Source organism: Chiloscyllium plagiosum, unplaced genomic scaffold (assembly GCF_037043375.1).
Source record: "Chiloscyllium plagiosum isolate Xiang-an unplaced genomic scaffold, Cpla_swu_hap1 HiC_scaffold_27, whole genome shotgun sequence".
In the NCBI taxonomy this organism is placed as follows: Eukaryota; Metazoa; Chordata; class Chondrichthyes; order Orectolobiformes; family Hemiscylliidae; genus Chiloscyllium; species Chiloscyllium plagiosum.
Window position 1 is genome coordinate 10,001,085 of NW_028270165.1, and position 21,599 is coordinate 10,022,683.

General features: G+C 45.6%; 1 protein-coding gene across 1 annotated transcript; it reads right to left on the minus strand.

Annotated features, from left to right (window-relative positions):
• Positions 1–9,528: 9,528 nt before the first annotated feature.
• On the minus strand, positions 9,529–20,648 carry LOC148143067 (uncharacterized). Its single transcript, XM_087974029.1, has 2 exons — positions 19,929–20,648; positions 9,529–12,807 (listed from the first exon to the last, which is right to left on the minus strand). Exon 2 carries the CDS (start codon positions 12,410–12,412, stop codon positions 11,405–11,407), a length of 1,008 nt encoding a protein of 335 aa, XP_087830155.1. The 5' UTR covers positions 12,413–12,807; positions 19,929–20,648; the 3' UTR covers positions 9,529–11,404.
• Positions 20,649–21,599: the final 951 nt, after the last annotated feature.

Sequence of the window (21,599 nt, forward strand, 5' to 3'; positions counted from 1 at the left end):
CTACTGCAAAAAATACGGAGGTATGGCATTGAGGGTGAGTTGGAGGTTTGGATTAGGAATTGGCTGGCTGGAAGAAGACAGAGGGTAGTAGTTGATGGAAAAGGTTCATCTTGGAGTGCAGTTACTAGCGGTGTTCCGCAAGGATCTGTTTTGGGACCATTGTTGTTTGTCATTTTTATAAATGACCTGGAGGAGGGGCTAGAAGGTTGGGTGAGCAAGTTTGCGGATGATACGAAAGTCGGTGGAGTTGTTGACAGTGAGGAAGGATGTGGCAGGTTACAGCGGGATATCGATAAGCTGCAGAGCTGGGAAGAAAAGTGGCAAATGGAGTTCAATGTAGGTAAGTGTGAAGTGATTCACTTTGGTAAGAGTAACAAGAAGATGGGGTACTGGGCTAATGGTTGGATACTTGGTAGTGTGGATGAGCAGAGGGATCTTGGTGTCCATGTACACAGATCTCTGAAAGTTGCCATCCAGGTAAATAGTGCTGTGAAGAAGGCATATGGCGTACTGGCTTTTATTGGTCGAGGAATTGAGTTCCGGAGTCCTGAGGTCATGTTGCAGATGTATAAGACTCTGGTGCGGCCGCATCTGGAGTATTGTGTGCAGTTTTGGTCGCCATACTATAGGAAGGATGTGGAGGCACTGGAACGGGTGCAAAGGAGGTTTACCAGGATGTTGCCTGGTATGGTAGGAAGTTCGTATGAGGAAAGGCTGAGGCACTTGGGGCTGTTTTCATTGGAGAAAAGAAGGTTTAGGGGTGACTTGATAGAGGTGTACAAGATGATTCGGGGTTTAGATAGGGTTGACCATGAGAACCTTTTTCCACGTATGGAGTCAGCTATTACGAGGGAGCATAGCTTTAGATTAAGGGGTGGTAGGTATAGGACAGATGTTAGGGTAGACTCTTTACTCAGCGAGTCGTGAGTTCATGGAATGCCCTGCCAGTACTCTCCCCCTTTATGGGCATTTAAATGGGCATTGGATAGGCATATGGAGGATAGTGGGCTAGTGTAGGTTAGGTGGGCTTGGATCGGCGCAACATCGAGGGCCAAAGGGCCTGTACTGCGCTGTATTTTTCTATGTTCAATGTCTTTGGGATGGATCCAAAACTTACTTCATTCATGATTGAAAATACTTTGACCTCTGGAACTGTCTGCCAGAGAGTGTGTTGGAGTCAGATTCAATTATGGTTCATTAAACTGAAAAGGAAAGCAAGGTACTGTAGTGGATGTCAGAATATGAGTTTCCTGATTGGGGCTGTTCACTTGCTCCTGTTACCATTTCAGGTTGCTAACGTTTCGTTAGCATCCTGCACATGTTGGGAATTTTTCTCCTTTCTAGTATCTCAGTGACAAATCTAGTTTATGAATTGTTCCAATGATATCTCATGAGCGGGTTTATGATATTCACAGTGTTGTGGGTCACAGTGTGTCCAAGTGAGGAAAAACAAACTGTTCATCTTAAATATTTGATTTTAAACAATGGAAATAAAATTAATGTTTGGAAAACACAACATAAGAACTAGGAGCAAAAGTCGGCCTTCCGGCCCGCTCCACCACTCAATAAGATCATGACTAATCTTTTCGTGGACTATGCTGCACTTACCTGCATTTTCACCGTATCCTTAATTCTTTTATTTTTCAAAAACGTATCGACTGCTTCTAGTGATTGCTGAAGTAATGTCAAATACTTCCCTGGGCAAGGAATTCCATAGATTAACAACCCTCTGGGTGAAGAAGTTTCTTCTCAGTTCAGTTTTAAACCTGCTTCTTCTAATCTTGAGACCATGTGCTCTTATCCTAGTCTCACCTACCAATGCAACATCCTACTTCTATTTCTTTCATAATTTAATATATTTCTGTAAGATCCCCTCCAAACAAACTTGCTGGACTATAACCTGGTGTCATGTGACTTATGACTAAAAAATTTGTTATTACGCATCCTCATAGCAGTGGGATTTCAGGGCTCGAAGATAGGGATACTACCACTGCGCCTGAAAAAAAACCTCTGCAGCAAATAGGTCCTCTTCTATTGAATGAATGGGGAGAGGTTTCTTCTCAACATGGGATACAAATATTATACCCTCAGAGCCCTTTACACTAAATTGAGCCCTCTTCAGTTGAATGAATGGATGTGGACGTGCCACAGTTGAATTGGTTGATAACGTTAAAAATCACATCTTCTCCCTGAATATGTGACACTACCGCTATAGCTGCAGAGCCCGTTGCAGTAAATTGGGTTAGCTGCTGTTGAATGAATGAACGGGAATGAAAAGGGCGGATACACTGACGTGATTGTGAAATTCCCAACCAATCCCAAAGCTTGTGGTCGGTACCGACTAATCGGAGAGAGATATTGCAGACGGTGGGACCAACACGACACGGAATGCCAGCTGCCATTGGTCAGGTGGAGTAAGGTGCGCTCTGATTGGAGGAGGCGCGGATGACGCGCGTCACAGAAGGAGGAGACGGAAAGAAGAAGAAAAACAAAGATGGCGGCGCGAGGCTGCGGTTTTCTCATCGACTCAGCGGGCGGTTTCTGACGGAGGGAGGGGGGCAGACAGGCATCGTTTACCTCAGAAAATACCTTTAAAATACATTTCAAATTAAAGCCGGAACTTTTCAAACAAAAGTTGTGAAGAAAAGGAGACAGTCCCTGGTGGGGTTTATTGTTTATTTGTGTATAATTCCCGGGGCCCGGGAAGGGGGAGGTGACGGTTACCGGGTGAACGAGAAAACAAATTAAAAATGTCGGCGGTGGAGGAGAGAGAGCCGGCGCCCGCGGCTTCTTCGGCGGCGGCCGGAGCCCAGGAGCTCAACAACCCCCCGGAGCTGGAGGAAGGTCCGAGCTCCAAGAAGCGGGGGGTCCGGCTGGAGGCTGGATTTGCTCAAGGCTTGTATCTATTAACTTATTTAAATGGTACCTACTGTATGGGGCTATGGTTTACATTAAAACCGGAGGGTCATGTCAGAGTGTTTGTTTATATTGAGCAGTTGTAGTTGGTAAAATACACTCCCTGGAGGAGCACCTTCTATGATGCTGCATTTCTTGCCTTCTGCCCTTCCCCCATTTGTTATCTCTCATTTGATTTTACATTTTATTTGGTCAAATTTAATTTAATATTAATGAGACTTGGTATTCACTGTGTTATTAATTTGTTTGTTGGAGTATTGTAAGAAAAAATTAATGATGTCATGTCATTTCTGATGTCAGAGTTTGACATTGAATGTGCAGATGTGAATACCAATAAGTTGTGAAAATAAATCAAGAACTTGTGGTTCGAACAAAAAAAACAGTTCACTGATATTTATGGCATTGTCTCATTTGAGGAGGATGACCAACAAATCGTTTCATGTAGTCACCCAATTTAATTAAAATTTTCTTTAACTTAATTAAAGAAAATAACTCTAGCAGGCTAAGATTTGTACAATTTGTTTATAAGATTTATAAGTCCATTGCTCTCGATGTGGTCTCTGCCACATTGGGGAGACTGGACGCCAACTTGCAGAACATTTCAGGGAACAGTTCTGAGACGCCAAAACTAAACGACCCCACCACCTTGTGGCTGAACACTTTAACTCCCCCCTCCCAATCCGTCAAGGACATGCAAGTCCTCGGCTGCCTCTCCCTCCAAGCTCTAGCTCCCTGCCGCTTGTAGGAAGAACATTTCATCTTCTGCTTTGGGACCCACTAACTACATAGGATCAATGTAGATTTCACCAGTTTCTTTATTTCCCATCCCCCCACCCCCACACCACACACCTTGTCCCAGATCCAGAGTTGAAAAATGTGGCGCTGTAAAAATGCCTAGAGGCCATGCCTTTAGGAATTCCCTGGCCGTTCTCTGGCATGGCACTCATCCACAGATTCTATCAACAAACACATTGACCTGGACCCAATATACCGGCCAATGCAGCGGACAGTTGGAACTGACAACCGGAAGCGGCAGAGACAAACCACTATAAATGCTGGAGGAAACATCACAGAAGCGCTTCACAAGAGGCTCCCAAGCACTAAGGATGTCACCTAGACAGGGGATGAAATGTCTGCAACAAAAATTCCCAGCTCGGCGAACAGAACCACAACGAGCACCCGAGCTACAAACCTTCTCACAAATTTTGAATTGAGCATAGGAGTTGGGACATCCTGTTGCAACTGTCACACATGCCACATAACACAAGGCGTGGCCCGTCTCTGACTTACCGTCCTTTGAATATCAGGGGGAAGACACCCCTTTAATTGTAACATTCAGGAAAGATGCCTTACTTCAACAAAAATGTGCTGTGCTCACAGATGTTTGGACAGAGGAAGGGAGTTGCAGTCTGGGGTGAAGCTCAATCTTCATTCAGAGAAAGAGAGGAGCAGCAGTAGCTTCAGAAGCTCAAGGTCCAACTTGCGCATTCAGACAATAGGGGGACTCTTCTGGGTAAAATCTGGGAGTGAAGCAATGTCTCCTCCTTTCCATTCCTTATCCTGGGAGGGAGAGAGAAGGGGGGAAGCACTGTTCACTTGCAGCAACGGGAGGCAGAGAGTATGAATCCAAGCAGGGAGCAAACTCTGCAAAAGTCAGTTTCAGTCGGCTTCTTCTGGAATATTGTGTGCAATTCTGGTCTCCCTTCTATAGGAAGGATGTTGTGATACTTGAAAGGATTCAGAAAAGATTCACAAGGCTGTTGCCAGATTAGGAGGGTTTGAACCACAAGGAGAGGCTGAATAGGATGGGGCTGTTTTCCCTAGAGCATCTCAGGCTGAGTGTGTGTTTTTTAAAGAGGTTTATAAAAACTTGAAGGGTGTGGATAGGGTGAATAGACAAGGTCTTTTCCCTGGGATAGGGGGAGTGCAGAACTAGAGGGCATAGGTTTCGGGCGAGAGGGGAAAAATTTAAAAGGGACCTTGCAGTCAACTATTTTTTGCAGAGGGTGATGCGTGTATGGAATGAGCTGCCAGAGGAAGTGGTGGAGGCATCTGGATGGATATATGAAAAGGAAGGGTTTAGAGGGATATGGACCAAGTGATGGCAAATGGAACTAGACTAATTTTGGATATCCGATTGGCATGGACAAGTTAGATTGAAGGATCTGTTTCTGTGCTTTATGTCTCTGACTGTATGACTGGTGAAAAGCGTTTGCATTCGTCGAAACATTTATGTGACAGAAAATTATAAGAGGGTAAAGATTAGCCTCACGTCATTGATCCATGAATCCTGGTGTAGTATGGATGTATTTCCAGTAATAGAGTCAGTATGGCATGGAAGGAGTCCAAAACGATGGCTTCTTTTACAAAAAGTCACACTTAAAACTTACATTTCCAGAAGACTCAGATTTAAGACAACCGTGCGTTAATATAAGACAGATAAGTCTGGGGTATATGTTACATATTTGATGGAATGTTTATAGCTCTCAAAGCCTGATTTGCAGTTGTTGCTGGGCTCGTAATATTGTACAGCAGAATATTGTGTATCTTCAGTAGGAACGTCAATACCGCATGATAGATGTCCATTCAGCAACTTGAGTGGACTCTTCAAGGAGTATGCAATCCACCACATTACCCTGCTGTATACATTTACATAAAGATCAGCACAAAGATCTTGGGTATTAAGAGAGGAAAGAATGTTCCACAGAAACTAGAATTGTGTGTTTTGATTTTCTATTGTGGACTGACAGCGATGACCTTTGCAACCTCTTTCCACAAGAATATTACAAGAGAAGAATTTGGAGGCAGAAATCTCAGACCAAACATCACATCGAAGTCTGACAGTCGCTTGATTCACCAGGACTTGGATATTGATGGCCTTGAAAACAAAGGGGAGAAGGTCTGTCTGCTTAGTTAGGTTTTAAACGTCAGTGTGACTGGAAACTCAGAGTCTCACATACCCACACACCAGAGTAGTGACTGGAACATGCTTTACAGACTGAATGAGAGTCCTCCAATTACCAGTTCACCAGTAACACCACACCTATGCTGTAAGTGTGAGCGAGTTTCAACTGATTGTTGAACCTGGAGAAATACGAGTACACCTGCACCATGGAGAAATCATGAAAATGCAGGGAGTGTAGGAACGGTTTCCCTTCCCCGCCTGCCCGAAATTCATCAGCATTTATATACCGGGCAGCGGCCAATCACCTGCATTCAGCACAGGAAAGGCTTCACTCAGTCGCATCACCTCCTGGTCCACATTGTGGAGAAACTGCTCATCTGCCCTGTATGGTGAAGCAGATGAAGGACATTTTTTTTATCCTGGATGGAGCATACTGCAGGTATACCTGAAATAGATACATTTGTCTCTGTCCCATTGAATCTCCAGCACAGGGCCAGGCACAATTGGTCTCGGTGTTTATTCTCCACATGAGCCTCCATCCACCCCTCTTCATTGCTCCCCCATCTCCCCTCCATCAGCATAAGGGTATCCCCCACTTTTCGAAAGTTCACTTTACACTACTTCACTTTTACAAAAGACCTACATTAATATCTGTTCTCACAAATCGAAAGAAATCTGAAGAGGATTGTCGCTTTTACAAAGAAAGGCATAATATAAATTAATTCATGGTAATTGCTTCTTCGCTTTAGGCCCATTTCAGCTTATGAAAGGAACACTCTACTTTCAAATAGTGGGGGAAAGCTGTATCAATACAGCACAGTCACAGGCTCTTCTCACTTGGTTTAGGCACACACACCCCCTCAAGCCTGTGCTAATACTTAATCCTTACTTAGACCTGCTATTTATTGCCCATGTGTGGTTTCTGTTCCTCTGTTCACCTCCCCTTCATGTGTCTATCAAGATACACCTTAAACATTGTTAAGATGCCTGCTTCCACTACCTCCACTGGCAGTGCGTTCCAGAAACCCACCACCTCTCTGTGTAAATTCCCCACCCCCACCCCACCACTTCTCCCCCAAACAGTCCCCCTTTCACCTTGAACCTGTGCCCTCTTTTAGTTGACTTTTCCACCCTGGAGGGAAAAACGCCTCTGACTATCACAGAATCCCTCCAGCGTGGAAACAGACCATTCAGCCCAACAAGTCAACACCGGCCCTCCAAAGATTAACACATAGAGACCCATTCCCTTACCCCTATTATCTACATTTACTCCTGACTAATGCACCAAACTTACACATCCCTGAACATTGGGGCAATTTACATACAGACAATCCAACTTAACCTGCCTCTCCCTGGACACTATGGGTAATTTAGCTTCGCTAATCCACCCTAACCTATACAAGTTTGGATTGTAGGAGGAAGCCGGAGCACCCGGAGGAAGCCCACACAGACACGGGAGGTGGGGTGCAGGGACAATGTGCCAACTCCACACAGATAGTTGCCTGAGACTAAAATCGAATGCAGGGCTCTGGCACTGTGAGGCGTCAGTGCGAACCACTGAGCTACCCTGCCACCCCTGTCCAGCCAATCTGTGTGTCTCATCATTTTGTCGAGGTTTCCTCTCAGCCTCTGTTTTTCCAAAGAAAACAATCCAGGTTTATGCCTCCTCTGCTCGTAATGAGAGCCCTCGAGACTAGGCAATGTCCTGGTGAACCTTGTCTGTACCCTCTGCCAGAGCACTCACAACCTTCCTGTAGCATAGTGACCAGAACTGCACACAATATTCCGAATGTGGTCAGAATAAAGAGCTGTAACGTAACTCTTACATTCAAGGAACCGTGCTGTGTGCCTTCTTGACCACCATGCCCACCTGCATTACCACTTCCACGGATCTATATGCCCAGATCCCTCTGTATGCCAGTGCTCCTATGTGTTCTGCCATTTTTCATACAATTCTTATATTTCCTTCATCACTATCGAGGTTCACTTTAACTGTCTTTCTCTCTTCATCTCTTTTTCCCCCCTCCTCACCCCTCCACACATCAGCATATCATAAGACCATAGGAGCAGAAATTAGGCCATTCAGCCCATTGAGTCTGCTTCGCCATTCAATCATGGCTGATACGTTTCTCAACCCCAATCTCCACGTAACCCTTAATCCCCTTGATACTCAAGAACCTATCTATCTCAGTCTTAAATATACTCAGTAACTTGGCCTCCGCAGCCTTCTGTGGCGGTGAATTCCATAGATTCACCACACTCTGGTTTAAGAAGTTTCTCTCCCCTCTGTTCTAAATGGTCTTCCCTTGACACGAAAGCTGAGCACTCAGGTTCTAGTCTGTCCTACCAATGGAAACATCTTCCCAACATCCACGCCGTTTATTATTCTGTAGGTTTCAATTAGATCCCCTCTCATCCTTCTGAACTCCATGAAGTATAAACCTAGAGTCCTCTAATGTTCTTCATATGTTAAATTTTTCATTCCTGGACCATTCTTGTGAACCTCCTCTGAACATGTTCCAGGGCCAGTACATCCTTCTTGAGATATGGGGCCCAAATCTACATACAGTACTCCAATTGTGGCCTGACCGGAGTCTCTTTTATATTCAAGTCTGATCAAAATAAATGCCTGCATTGCATTTGCCTTCCTAACTACTGACTCAACCTGTAAGTTTACCTTGAGAGAATCCTGGAGTAGAACTCCATAGTCTGTCCCCATAATCTTTCTGTTCCTGAGTAGCAGCAGAGATTTACAGATACCTCGATTGTTTTCAGGGATACCAAGGGATCTTGGGAATTGCCAGTATCTCGGGAGGAGGCAGAGAGGAATGTGGTGTGGTCCTGTAAACTCCAGAAGTTTCCAAACTCCCTGAGTCAGCAGTAACTCTTTCTGGACCAAGAAACAAAAGGGCCACTGAGAAACTGCTACATCAGAAGACCTCAAAAGCAGAAATGAGGCCATTCAGCTCATTGAGTCTGCTCCACCATTCAATCATTCTTACCTATCAAGGGTTACGGGGAGAATTGGGTTGAGAAACATATCAGCCATGATTGAATAGTGGAGCAGACTCAATGGGCTGAATGGCCTAATTTCTGGTAGTTAGTCATCCCTGGGTAGAAGGACGCAAAACAACAAGTTGTTTCCTGGGACCGATGAGCTAAGTGTTTAATAACCTCATGACAAAAGGACAATTAAGTTTGTCTGTGGAAGGAAGGCCCTGACGTAAAGGGGTTTTTTGCAGGAAAGGCTGTATCAAACAAACCACTAACCCTCGAGGATAAGAAGGTAAGCTACAGACCGGAGATCTCCAGAAGTGTGGGGAGATGGTGTTAGAATCTAAAGAAGCATCACACCACAGATTTGAAAGCGAGGAATCTCCACCAGAATGCAACTCCAGAAAGATGCAGCAGCAGTACTTGGAAGAAGAATGCTGCACTGAATCCCTGGATACTTCCAGAGACAAACTGTTGGTGGAAACTCAGTTAAATTCTGCCATCAATTGGGTGATAGCCAAGTTGTGAGTGAGGTTGAACTTGGTTACTTGAGTTTTATTTTTGGTTGCTGCATACAATCAAGTGTAAATCATTGTTTCAGCAGTTAATTGTGTGCAGTTTCTGAGTTAAGAACCAAATTAAGGCGATTCACCCACAACCACAGTGAGAGGCTGGGATTCATGTTGACTCCATTGCATTCAGCAGTACATCACGTCAATACTCTTATAAAGCGAAGGCTGACAGCACCACCTTTCTCAAACAGAGAGTGTTGCCATAATCTATAAAATTAGCATGGAAAGTGGTGTAACCTGCTCTAGTGAGAAGAATAAATCCCCAACACTTTAAAATCAACAATCAGCAATTTATTTATCCAACTCTCATGGTGAACAAATGAACAAAACTATTAACAAACTGGATACAGGCCAGGAGCAGATGGGTGGCACTAGTTTAGTTAGGGATCATGGACTGGTTGGTCTGAAGTGTCTGTTTCCAGGCAGCATGACTCCATCGCACGGAATGAATGGGGATCCATCCCAAAGATGATAAAGGTTTCAAGCACCACCTTAGGCAAATGTGTGGACACCCCTCCAGATAACTGAGGGCAGTGGGACACTGAGGGTCAGTAGATCAGTCAGCCAGCCAGTTCTCTCCAGGAGACTTCTCTCTTAAGAAAGGAAGTGGTTTCCTGCCCCATCAGCCAGATTATCCAGTTTGGATTAGGTCCTATATTTCCAACAAAATAGGTAGACAGGGCAGTGTCTATAACAAATATGTTATTAAACTTGGAAGCGTGCTGAAGACATATACAAGGATGTTGCCAGGACTCAAGGGTCTGTGTAAAAGGGAGAGGTTGGACAAGCTAAGATATTTTTATTTAGAGCATTAGAGACTGACAGGGGCCCTTAGAGAAGTGAAGTGATCGTGAGAGGCATGGAGAGGGTGAATGCACTCAGACGTTTACCCCGGGGTTGGGGAAGTGAGAGCTAGAGGGCATCAGTTTAAGGTTAGAGGAAAAAGAATAAAAGGGAATGTGAGGGGCAACTTTTTTTTTTATGCAGACGGTGGTACACATATGGAATGAAATGCCAGCAGAAGTGGTTGAGGTGGGTACATTAACAATATTTATAAGGCATTTGGACAAATAAGTGGATAGGAAAGGTATGGAAGGAAATGGGCCAAGTGCAAGGAAATGGGCTTAGTGTTGATGGACAGTTTGGTTGGCATGGACCATGTTGGGCCGAAGGGCCTGTCTCCTGCTGTGGGACTCTATGATTCATGTCTCTTTGTCGGTCCGACAGTTTTGAGTTTCCAAATGAACATCTTACTAAATCAGGCCGAATAAACTCCAATCTCATTCATCAACTCTGATGCGGAGGTGCTGGTATTGAATTGGGGTGGACAAGGTCAGAAGTCACATGGCACCAGATGAAGTGATGAAGGAGCAGCACTCATAAAAGAGCAATGCTCTTAAAGTTTGTGATTTCAAATAAACTTATTGCACTGTAACATGGTGTTGTGTGACTTCCGACTTCTTCAACTCTGGGTTTGTCTCAAACTTGACGGGATACTTTGTCCAACTCGGCATGTTTTATCAGTATCGCTTGGAGGAATTCTCTTTTTTAAAGATTAGATTCCCAACAGTATGGAAACAGGTCCTTTAGCCCAACAAGTCCACACTGGCCCTCCGCAGAGTAACCCAGCCAGACCCTTTCCCCTATTCCTATTCCTCTACATTTACCCCTGACTAATGCACCACACCTACACATCCCAGAACACTATGGGACAATTTAGATGGGCCAATCCATCCTAACCTGTACACCTTTAGACCAGGGGAAGGAAACCGGAGCACTCAGAAGTAACCCATAGAGATGTGGGGGGGACATCGTGAAAGATACACACAGACTGTCATCCCGAGGGTGGAATTGAACCCAGGTCAGCATCGTGAGGCAGTGGTACTAACCACTGAGTCACCATACCACCCCTGAGCCACGTAGGTGGGCTTGGGGGGGTGGGGGCGGGGAGGGGATGGTGAGTCCAGCACAAAACAAAAAAAGCCCACTGCACCCACTGTCAGAATGGGCAAGAGGTTCAGCCTTGGGGGTGACCCACTGCAGCGTCACTGGTGGAATCTGATTGTTGGGTGCACTGGTGCCCCCGCTGGTGCCTCCGCAAGTTGCAGGACAATGTGAACCTCTGCCCGCAGTCGGGGCAGGCAAACGGTCTCTCCCCGGTGTGGACCCATTGATGGGCCAGCAGTTTGGAGGAGCGGGTGAACCCCTTTCCACACTCGGGGCAGCTGAATGGCCTTTCCCTGGTGTGGACCCGCCGGTGGGACAACAGGTCAGAGGAATTGCTGAAGGCCTTACCACACTCAGAGCAGGCGAAAGGCCTCTCCCCCGTGTGGATTCTCCGGTGTCTCAGTAGGTCGGAGGAATTGCTGAAGGCCTTCCCGCACTCTGGGCAGCTGAAGGGCCTCTCCCCCGTGTGGACCCGCTGATGGGCCAGCAGGTTGGAGGATTTACTGAAGGCCTTCCCGCACTCTGGGCAGCTGAAGGGCCTCTCCCCCGTGTGGACCTGCTGATGGGCCAGCAGGTTGGAGGAATTGCTGAAGGCCTTCCTGCACTCTGGGCAGCTGAAGGGCCTCTCCCCTGTGTGGACCCGCCGGTGCCTCAGCAGGTTGGAGGAGTCGCTGAAGGCCTTCCCGCACTCTGGGCAGCTGAATGGCCTCTCCCCCGTGTGGACTCGCCGGTGCTTCAGCAGGTCGGAGGAATTGCCAAAGGCTTTCCCGCACTCGTGGCAACTGAAAAGCCTCTCTCCTGCATGGATTCGCTGGTGGGTCTGGAGGTTGTCCACACAAGTGAACCCTTTCCCGCACACGGAGCAGTAAAACGTCCTCTCACCAGTCTGTATATGCTGGTGGGCCAGCAGGACACAGGAGCAAGTAAAGCCCTTCACCCGCTTGGGGCAGGAGAACGGCCTCTTCCCAGTGTGATTGCACTGATGAGCCGCCAGGACAGATGGGACATGGAAGCCCTTCCCGCAGTTGCCACACTTCCATGGTTTCTCAACGGGGAGTGTTGCCTCAGGTTTCTCCATGGCCGAAGCTTCAGCTGCACACACACACACACACACGTGTACAACCCCGCCGTGAATTCTTCTTTCCAGGCAGTAGAGTTATTTCAGGCTCCACACTCAGTGCGCTGCAACAGTAGCGTCTTTCAACCAGTCCCCCCGTACTCAAACAGGAAGCAAAAAGAAAGCTTTGCTCCTTCTCACAGAATCATAGTTGAAAATTGTTGCGGTCCTGGTGGATTGAGTGACTGTCAGACATTGACGTGAAAGTGAGGAATGGAGACGCTGGAGAGTCAGATTCAAAAAATGCGTTGCTGGAAAAGCGCAGCATGGCAAGCAGCATCAGATAAGCAGGAAAATCAACATTTTGGACTTGAGCCCTTTATCTGTTGACTTTGAAACTTCTGTCTTCAGATAGTCTGTAAGAAAAGATTACAAAAATCATCACTGCCAGTCCGGTTAAGAATGAGACATCAAGGCATTGACACTGACACCAGAGAGAAACTGTACATATAGATGTGGCAAATGTTAGTGGCAAGCCAGAGTGATAAAGATATGTTGCACAGAAACAGACCCTTTGGTCTAATTCATCCGTGCCAACTAGATAACCTAACCTAATCTCGGCTGATTTGCCAGCATCTGGCCCATATCATCTAAACCCTTCCTAATCGTATACCCATCCAGATGCCTTTTCATGTCATAATTGTGCCAGCACCCACCACTTCTTCTGACAGCTCTTTCCTTAAACACGCCACTTTCTGCATGAAAGACTTATCCCTTAGGTTCCTTTGTTAAGTTCTTTTGCTTGAGCTTCTTACACTGCAATACGCCAACTTCTGTGAACAACCAAACTTTTTCAGTACAGTACAAGCTGTGGAGAAACTCTTAACACTCTTCGCAATGCTGGTACACAACAGTACCAAAAAAACAAACCCCTTAAACAAAGTAAAACTGAAACAGAGGCTTACAGTTGAAGTTAGAAGGGCAGAAGGAGACAGTATTAGCAGCCTTTCTCCACACAGCCCACTGCTTAACTCACCCAAACAAGACTTCAGCTTTCAGGACTGACCACTCCCCTTTCATTGTACAGGTCACTTCTAAAACATAAAAGCTTTGGCCTCAAGTCTCATCTGTTCACACATTACCAAAAATGCCTCCCAATACCGTTTTTCATCTCTGTACTAAACCAGTTGCTTCGGAGCTTGGGTCTTTTTACCACCCCTCTGAAAAAAAACCAAGGACACAGCATCCTTGAGAAGAAGGACCAGCTTTTAGAAAAAAGGACCAGCTTTGTGACAGAGGGATATAGGCCAAACACTGGCAGATGGGATTAGATTAGTTTCAGAACATAGCATGGAGTAGTTGGACTGAAGGGACTGTTTCTGTGCTGTTTGACTCGGTAACTGTTCTGCAATGGTGTGAAAACCATTTTCTTGCCTTCCCCCATAAACGTCCACTTCTTTGTTGTTCCAAAATCAGATGAACTCAGCCTTGAATATATTCAATGATCCCATAACTGCAGGAAGACATCCCCACTTCTGAACTCAATTCCTCTTGCTAATATAACACCTGCTTTGCTCATTGCTTGCTGCATCTATCTGACAACTGGCATTAACTGGTATGGAAGGACGCTGAGGCCCCTTTATACACATTCCTGATGAAGGGCTCGTGCCTGTAACGCTGACTCTCCTGCTCCTCGGATGCTGCCTCATCTGCTGTGCTTTTCGAGCACCACACTTTTTGACTCTGATCTCCAACATTTGCAGTCCTCACTTTCTCCACATCCCAATATATCACCATTTAAACAATGCATCTCCTTTCTGCCCCCCCCCCCCGGGAATGCTATCACTTCACATCGTGGTACTGCATTTTCCATGAGCTTGCCAACTGAGACACAGACCTGGCCCAACTTTTCCAGAATCTGTCCCCTCCATAAATTGAGATTGAGAGAGAGACACACACAATAAAGGTGTCTCTGATTAGTAGGAGGACCACGCTCCTTCCGGTCCTCCAGGGCTTCCTATTGGCCCAACAAAAGAAGATCACACGCAGTTTCCGCGGACAGCCAGGAGCACGCACAGGTTTTGCTGACACCGGCGAACATGCGCAGTGTGTGTTGTCACCGAGGAGCATGCGCAAGATGCTCTGTGACGTTGCTGGTGTTACCGACAGGTTTTGTGCCCAAATGACACTCGGAGACAAGAAAGGCTGGAGCGACATTTTATATTTATCCTGCGGCTCCACATTTTATTCCTTTTGCATTTTATTTGACGACTCATCTTTTCCTCAGGGTAGGGGATTCCCAAACTGGAGGGCATAGGTTGAAGGTGAGAGGGGAAAGATTTAAAAGGGACCGAAGGAGTAGAAAAAAAGTGTGAAAGTTAATTCCCCACAAGTGCCCTCTCCAAACCTGCACATCTTTGGATTGTGGGGAGAAACCGGAGCACCAAAGGAATCCCACGCAGACATGGGGAGAAGGTGCAAACTCCACTCAGACAGTTGCCCGAGACTGGGATCAAACCCGGGTGCCTAGCGCTATAAGGCAGCAGTGCTAACTACTGAGCCTGTTCAGAAAAAGCAGCAATTGATTTATATTAGGGTGGGAGGGGAAAGGATAAAAAGGGACCTAAAGGGCAACTATTTTACGCAGCGGGTGGTGCGTGGATTGAATGAGCTCCCAGAGGAAGTGGTGGAGGCTGGTACAATTACAATATTCAAAAGGCATCTGGATGGGTATATGAACAGGAAGGTTTGGAGGGATATGGGCCAAGAGCTGGCAAATGGGCCAAGGTTAATTTAGGATATCCGACTGGCACGGAACAAACAGTTTGTTTCCATGTTCCACTACTCTATTTCTATATAGTCAGAACTGTTATGACACGGACTGCACCCCCCACTAATTTAAACCCAAAAAAGATTTACCCCATGTGATAATGTGAAAATTCAAGAGGTAAGGAACTGTTTCTAAAAGTCACTATTTAAAGTTTTATTTAATGATCTAGGACACTAACTTGCAAGTGTTTAAATCTGCTGGGATTTTTCGTACCGCCAAATCTATTCAAATCTGTCTAAACTAGTTCAAATCTCGGACGAAAGCCCCCAAATTTTACAACACTGGGTGCAACCTCCCCCACCTAATTTAAACCAGCAACAGAGAGAAGGTTGAACCCATGCAGTAATCTGTGAAAATTCAAGAACCAAGAAACTATTCCCAAAGGTCAGTATTTAAAGTTAAAATTAACAACTTTATTTATTAACGTCTAATGGAGAATAATTAATTAACAACAATTTACAACTCCTTTCTCTAACCTATCTTCTACCTTCCCCTGTATGATACCAGTCCAATAAAAACCCCTGATTAAGATTTACCGAAAGATTCAAACTTCAAGACCAGCCAGCTGTTAAATCTTCTCTTTGTACCTTCCTCTGTAGATTTGCTCTCCAGGTCGGTGTCGATGTTTTTTCTCTGTGCAGACTCCTTCTCTGGACAGGTCCCTCTCAGAGTTCTCACTAGCAGCCTTTTGGTCTTTTGACAGTTCTCCTGTAACTGTTCAACGTTTTTTTTTTGATTTTGGACTCCAAAGCATCAAATCGTTTCATTGGTGTTAATATTAGATTAGATTAAATTCCCTACAGTGCGGAACCAGGCCCTTCGGCCCAACCAGTCCACACCGAGCCTCCGAAGAGTAACTCACCCAGACCCATTTCCCTCTGACGAATGCACCTAACACTACGGGCAATATAGCATAGCCACTTCACCTGACCTGCACATCTTTGGACTGTGGGAGGAAACTGGAGCACCCAGAGCAAACCCACGCAGACACGGGGAGAATGTGCAAACTCCACACAGTCACCCAAGGCTGGAATCGGCCCTGGTGGTGTGAGGCAGCAGTGCTAACAATATTATCAAAATACTAAATTCAAATTTGATTGGAATTCAGTATTTTGGGGCAAGATTTAAATCGATTGGCCAAAATTGAGTATGTTTTTGTCTCCAGGCAACCCAGCTACTGAGCTGTTTGACCAAATGTTAAATTGTTACCTTGTTCACAACGTTTGGTGCTATGTCAGGTGGTTCTGCTCGCTTTTCAATTCTCTTGAAGGTAGAATACACGTCTACACCTTCTAACAGAAGCAATTTTTCAAGACGAGGAATCGGCCATTCACCCCTAACAGGAGAAAGTGAGTACTGCAGATGCTGGAGATTAGAGTCAAGAATGTGGTGCTGGAAAAGCACAGCAGGTCAGGCAACATCCGAGGAGCAGGAAAATTGACATTTTAGGCAAAAGCCTCATTCACCCCGAACAGCCTATCCTCAACTGCACATAGTTCAAATCAAGTTTGAGAAAGATGGCTGCAGCTTTGTCTTAATATAAAATTGAACATGCGTTCAAACTTTAATGCTATTTCTGAATATATTATTTTAGCTATTCTCTTTGAAAGATCAGCCATTTCTCGTGCACCCCCATCTCCCAGGCAGTGTCATCACCAACCATTTTCTCTCTCTCTTCTGAGAAGAGCTTGATACAGCGATCAAAGAGAGCTCGAGGCATGAGAAAGTTTAGTGGGAGTTGGAAGAGATACAGAATGGACAGGGTGACAGAGTGTGGGGCCATTGAGAGACTGGGGGGAACAGAGGGTGGTGGGGGCGGAAAGGAAAGACTTGGGGGTCAAAGGGTGGAGGAATAGAATGAGGGGGAGAGAGAGAAAATGGGGGCAGAGAGTTGCGGGATGAGAGAGAATGGTTGGGGGCAGTGGGTGGGGAGAGAGACAGCACAATTCCCACCTTCCCCAGGACTGGGGCAGTGTCCCATCAACTGGAACCTACTCCTCCCACAGCAGTCATTTCTCAATCCACATATGGCTAAAGCAGGCCATTTCACCTATCAAATTCACACCGACCTTCCACACAGCATCCCACCCAGACTCATCCACTTACCCTACAGCCCTGCAGTTCCCCATGGCTAACCCACTCTAACCTGCACATTCCTGGACACTTTAGCACAGCCGATCCATCCGAAACTGCAGATCCTTGGACTGTGGGAGGAAACCGGAGCACCCAGAGGTAACCCGCGCAGACAGAAGAGGGAGAACATACCAAAGTTCACACAGACAGTCATGAGAAGGTAGAATCAAATCGCTTCTAACAATTCTCCCACACCTGCAAAACCCTGAGCACTATGGGTAATTTAGCAGGGCCAACCCACCCTAACCTGGGCAAAGATAAAAATCACATGACGCCAGTCCAACAGGTTTATTTGGAAGCACGAGCTTTCGGAGCACTGCTCCTTCATTCGGTGGTTGTGGAGTATAAGATCATAAGACACTGAGTTTACAGCAAAACATTACAAAGTCATGCCACTGAAATGATACATTGAAGAAACCTGGATTGTAAAGTCTTTCATCTTTTAGAATGAGTTGCTGGTGTCATTAATATGTAAATCCAGAACTTCTTCTAAGGCTCAAGATAACTTAAGGTTTTATAAGAAAAGATGACAACTCAGCTCAGACAATGCATTAAAGGTGTGAGGCCAGAGTCTGTCTGTATCCCAGTTTTTGAGTCAGACTGGTTCTATTTCCAAAGTGGAATTTATAAAATATTCCATGTATTGTCTGCCTGCAGATTGTGCATTTTTTGAGCAAAATAGATGGTATCTGCAAATACAAATTCACCCCATAGACCTCGGTGTGTGTGTGTGCGCACACACATGAGAGAGAGAAAAAGTCTAGTTCCATACTGTATATCTCTATGTCTATTGCATAACAGATGCTTTATTTCTGTTGATGTAAATATTGTTATAAATCATAGCAGGGTACTAATACTTAGATGTAAGGGAGAGAGAATTCTTCAATCAGGGCACTATAAGAATCCTGGCAGACCCCTATTTCTAGTTTACTTGCCAATGAACAGACACAAGCACCTATTTAATTCTAACTTTTCACTTATTTTGTTCTATTTTCTGGTATGATACTCTGTGTCTGGATGGTTCACAGGCTGGGAGATTGTAGATTGGACTTTGATTGACTGAATGATTTATTGTTCCAGAAGGTGTCAAAGGAGGTTAAAGCTTCAGCAGAAATGAAGCAGAGCTGAGAACAGACAACAACTGTGGGAACAGGGAGATCAATAGAGGACAAAGAAACCAGGACCTGAAATCCGAGCTGACACTAGACTACCCTGTGATCAGTGCTTTGATTAGCAGTGTCAACCCTCTACCTTTACCTCGCTTCCCATTCGACTTGAATGCCACATCTCCCCTCAATATTTAGGATCCAATCCTTGTCATCCTGAAGCCATGTCTCTGTAAGGAATCCCAGATCAAAACCTGGAGTGCAGGTTCATAGTTCCTTAAAGGTAGAGTCCCAGGTAGATATGATAGTGAAGGCAGCATTTGGTTTGCTTTCCTTTATCGGTTACAGTAAAGGAGTTGGGAGGTAGGTGATGTTGCAGCTCTACAGGACATTGGTGAGGCCACATTTGGAATATTGTGTGCAACTCTGGTCTCCTGCCCATCAGAAGGACGGTGTGAAACTTGAAAGGGCTCAGAAAAGATTTACCAGCATGTTGCCAGGTTTGAAAAAAATTAGCTCTCGGGAGAGGCTGAATAGGCTGGGGCTGTTTTCACTGGAGCATCGGAGGCTGAGGGATGACCTTAGAGGTTTATAAAATCATGAGAGGCAAGGATAGGGTAAATAAACAAAGTCTTCTCCCTGGGGTGGGGGAGTGCAGAACTTAAGGTTTTGGGTGAACGGGGAAAGACATAAAAGAGCTCTAAGGGGAGCCTTTTCACACAGAGTAGTGCATATATGAAATGACCAGCCAGAGGAAGTGGCGGAGACTGGTATAATTACAGAATTTAAAAGGCATTTGGATTGGTCTATAATAGAAGGGGTTCGAGGGATTATGGCCCCAGGGCTGGCAAGCAGACGAGATTAGGATAACTGATAGGCATGGACAAATTGGACCGAAGGGTCTGTTTCTGTGCTGTACATCTCTATGACTCCAATATAAAAGGTTCAGAGGGATATAAGTTAAACACAGGCAGGTGGGTCCAGTTTAGTTTGAGAACATAGTCAGCATGGACTAGTTGGACTGAAGGGTCTGTTTCTGTAACTGATCTGTACTGGTCTTGCCTCCCCCATAACCATCACATCTTTGTTGTTCAAAAATCAGATGAACTCAGCCTTGGATATATTCAATTACGCCCAAACTGCAGGAAGGGGTCCCCACTTCTGAACTCAATTCCTCTTGCTAATATACCACTTGCCTTGCTCACTACTTGCTGCACCTGTCTGACAACTTGCATTGACTGGATTAGAAGGACGCAGAGGCCCCTTTGTTCATCCACACATCATTTCTGATGAAAGGCTCGAGCCTGAAATGTCAATTCTCCTGTATTTGCCATTGAAAAAAGACCTGGACTAACTTTCCCAGAGTCTGTCCCCTCCCTGGATTCACTTCGTTTCCCTTCAGTTCCTGCAAGTCAACAGCTCAACCCCGGAATGGAAAAGGGGTGAGAAAAGAGTGTGCTGTACTCACAGATGTTGGAAAGAGGAAGGAAGTTGCAGTCTGGAGTGAAGCTCAATCTTCGTTCATAGAGAGAGGAGCAGCAGCAACAACTTCAAAAGTTCATTGTCTTACTTCCGCATCCAGACGATGGGTTTGCTGTGATTGGCAGGAGGACCAGTCTCCATCCGGCCCTCCAGAACTTCTCATTGGTCCATCAAAACAAGGTCACGGAGTGTTTCCGCTTGTTGTGTGAGCATGCGTAATATCTTGCTGACACTGTGGAACATGCGTAGTGCGTTGCTGACACCGAGTAGCATGCGCAGTATGGAGATGTTGGTATTACTGCAGATTTTCAAAGTTAAAAATCACACAATGCTAGGTTATAGCCCAACAGGTTTATTTAGAAGCACTAGTTTTCGAAGCGCTGCTCCTTCATCGTTGGTTGTGGAGCAGAATCATAACACAGACTTTATAGCAACAGGATTGCAGTGTCATGGGATGTAACATTAATCAACTTTAGCTTACCTCTACCATTTTTTAGAATGACCATGTTAGTTTTGATTCCTTCACATGTAAATCCCAGAACTTTTCAAAACTTACGTTCTCAAGATAGCTTTTAACAATAGGTGTCATCTGAATCAGATCATGCATTGAAGGTGTTAAGTTAAAGTCTGTCTGTGTCCCAATGTTAGGTCAGACGGATTCTATTTCTATCGTGGTATTACAGAATCTTACGTGTATGGGTTTTTGAACAAAATAAAATGCGATTCTGCAAGTACAAATTCAACCCACAAACTTTTATGTGTGTGTGTGTGTGTGTGTGCAGGAGAAACCGAGTGATCATGTGTGTGTGTGAGAGAGTGTAATGGGGTATAAGTCTGTGACAGGGTGTGTATGTGTGTGTGAGTGAGAGAGAGAGAGTGTAATGGGGTATAAGTCTGTGAGAGGGTGTGTGTGAAAGAGAGAGAGCATTTGAGAGAGCGTATGTGTATGAGAGAGAGTCTGTGTGAGTGTTGGTTTGGAGGAGCATGTATTTGTGTGAATGCATGCTTGTGTGTGTGTGTGTGTGAGAGAGAGAGAGAATGCAGAGTACAGTGGGGTCACCTGTAGTGTGACATGAACCCAAGGTCCTGGTTGAGGCCATTTCCATGGGTACCGAACTTGGCTATCAGCCCCTGCTTGGCCAATTTGCATTTTTGCCTGTCCTGAAGTCTACCTTGGAGGATGGTCACCCGAAGGTCCAAGGCTGAATGTCCCAGACCGCTGTAGTGTTCCCCGACTGGGAGGGAACACTCCTGGCTGCTGATTGTTGTGCAGTGTCCATTCATCTGTTGCTGTAGCCTCTGCTCGGTCTCACCAATATACCAAGACTCAGAGCATCGTTGCCTGCAGCGTATGAGATAAACAATGTTGGCTGAGTCACATGAGTACCTGCTGCACTCATGGTGGGTGGTGTCCTCACGTGTAATGGTCATAATCGTGTCAACATTCTGATACGTTTTTCATCATCTGCCGTGACAGAGTTGTATCATGTTGTCCTGAAGGCCAGGCAGTTTTCTGAGAACAATTATCTGTTTAAAGTTTGGCGGTTGTTTGAAGGCGAGAAGTGGAGGCGTGGGGAAGGTCTTGGCGAGGTGCTCATCCTCATCAATAATGTGTTGCAGGCTGTGAAGAACATGGCGTAGTGTTTCGGCTCCTGAG

What these genes read in the sequence shown, in the direction of transcription:
- LOC148143067 (XM_087974029.1), bottom strand. Translation starts at nt 12,412, where the DNA reads ATGGAGAAACCTGAGGCAACACTCCCCGTTGAGAAACCATGGAAGTGT.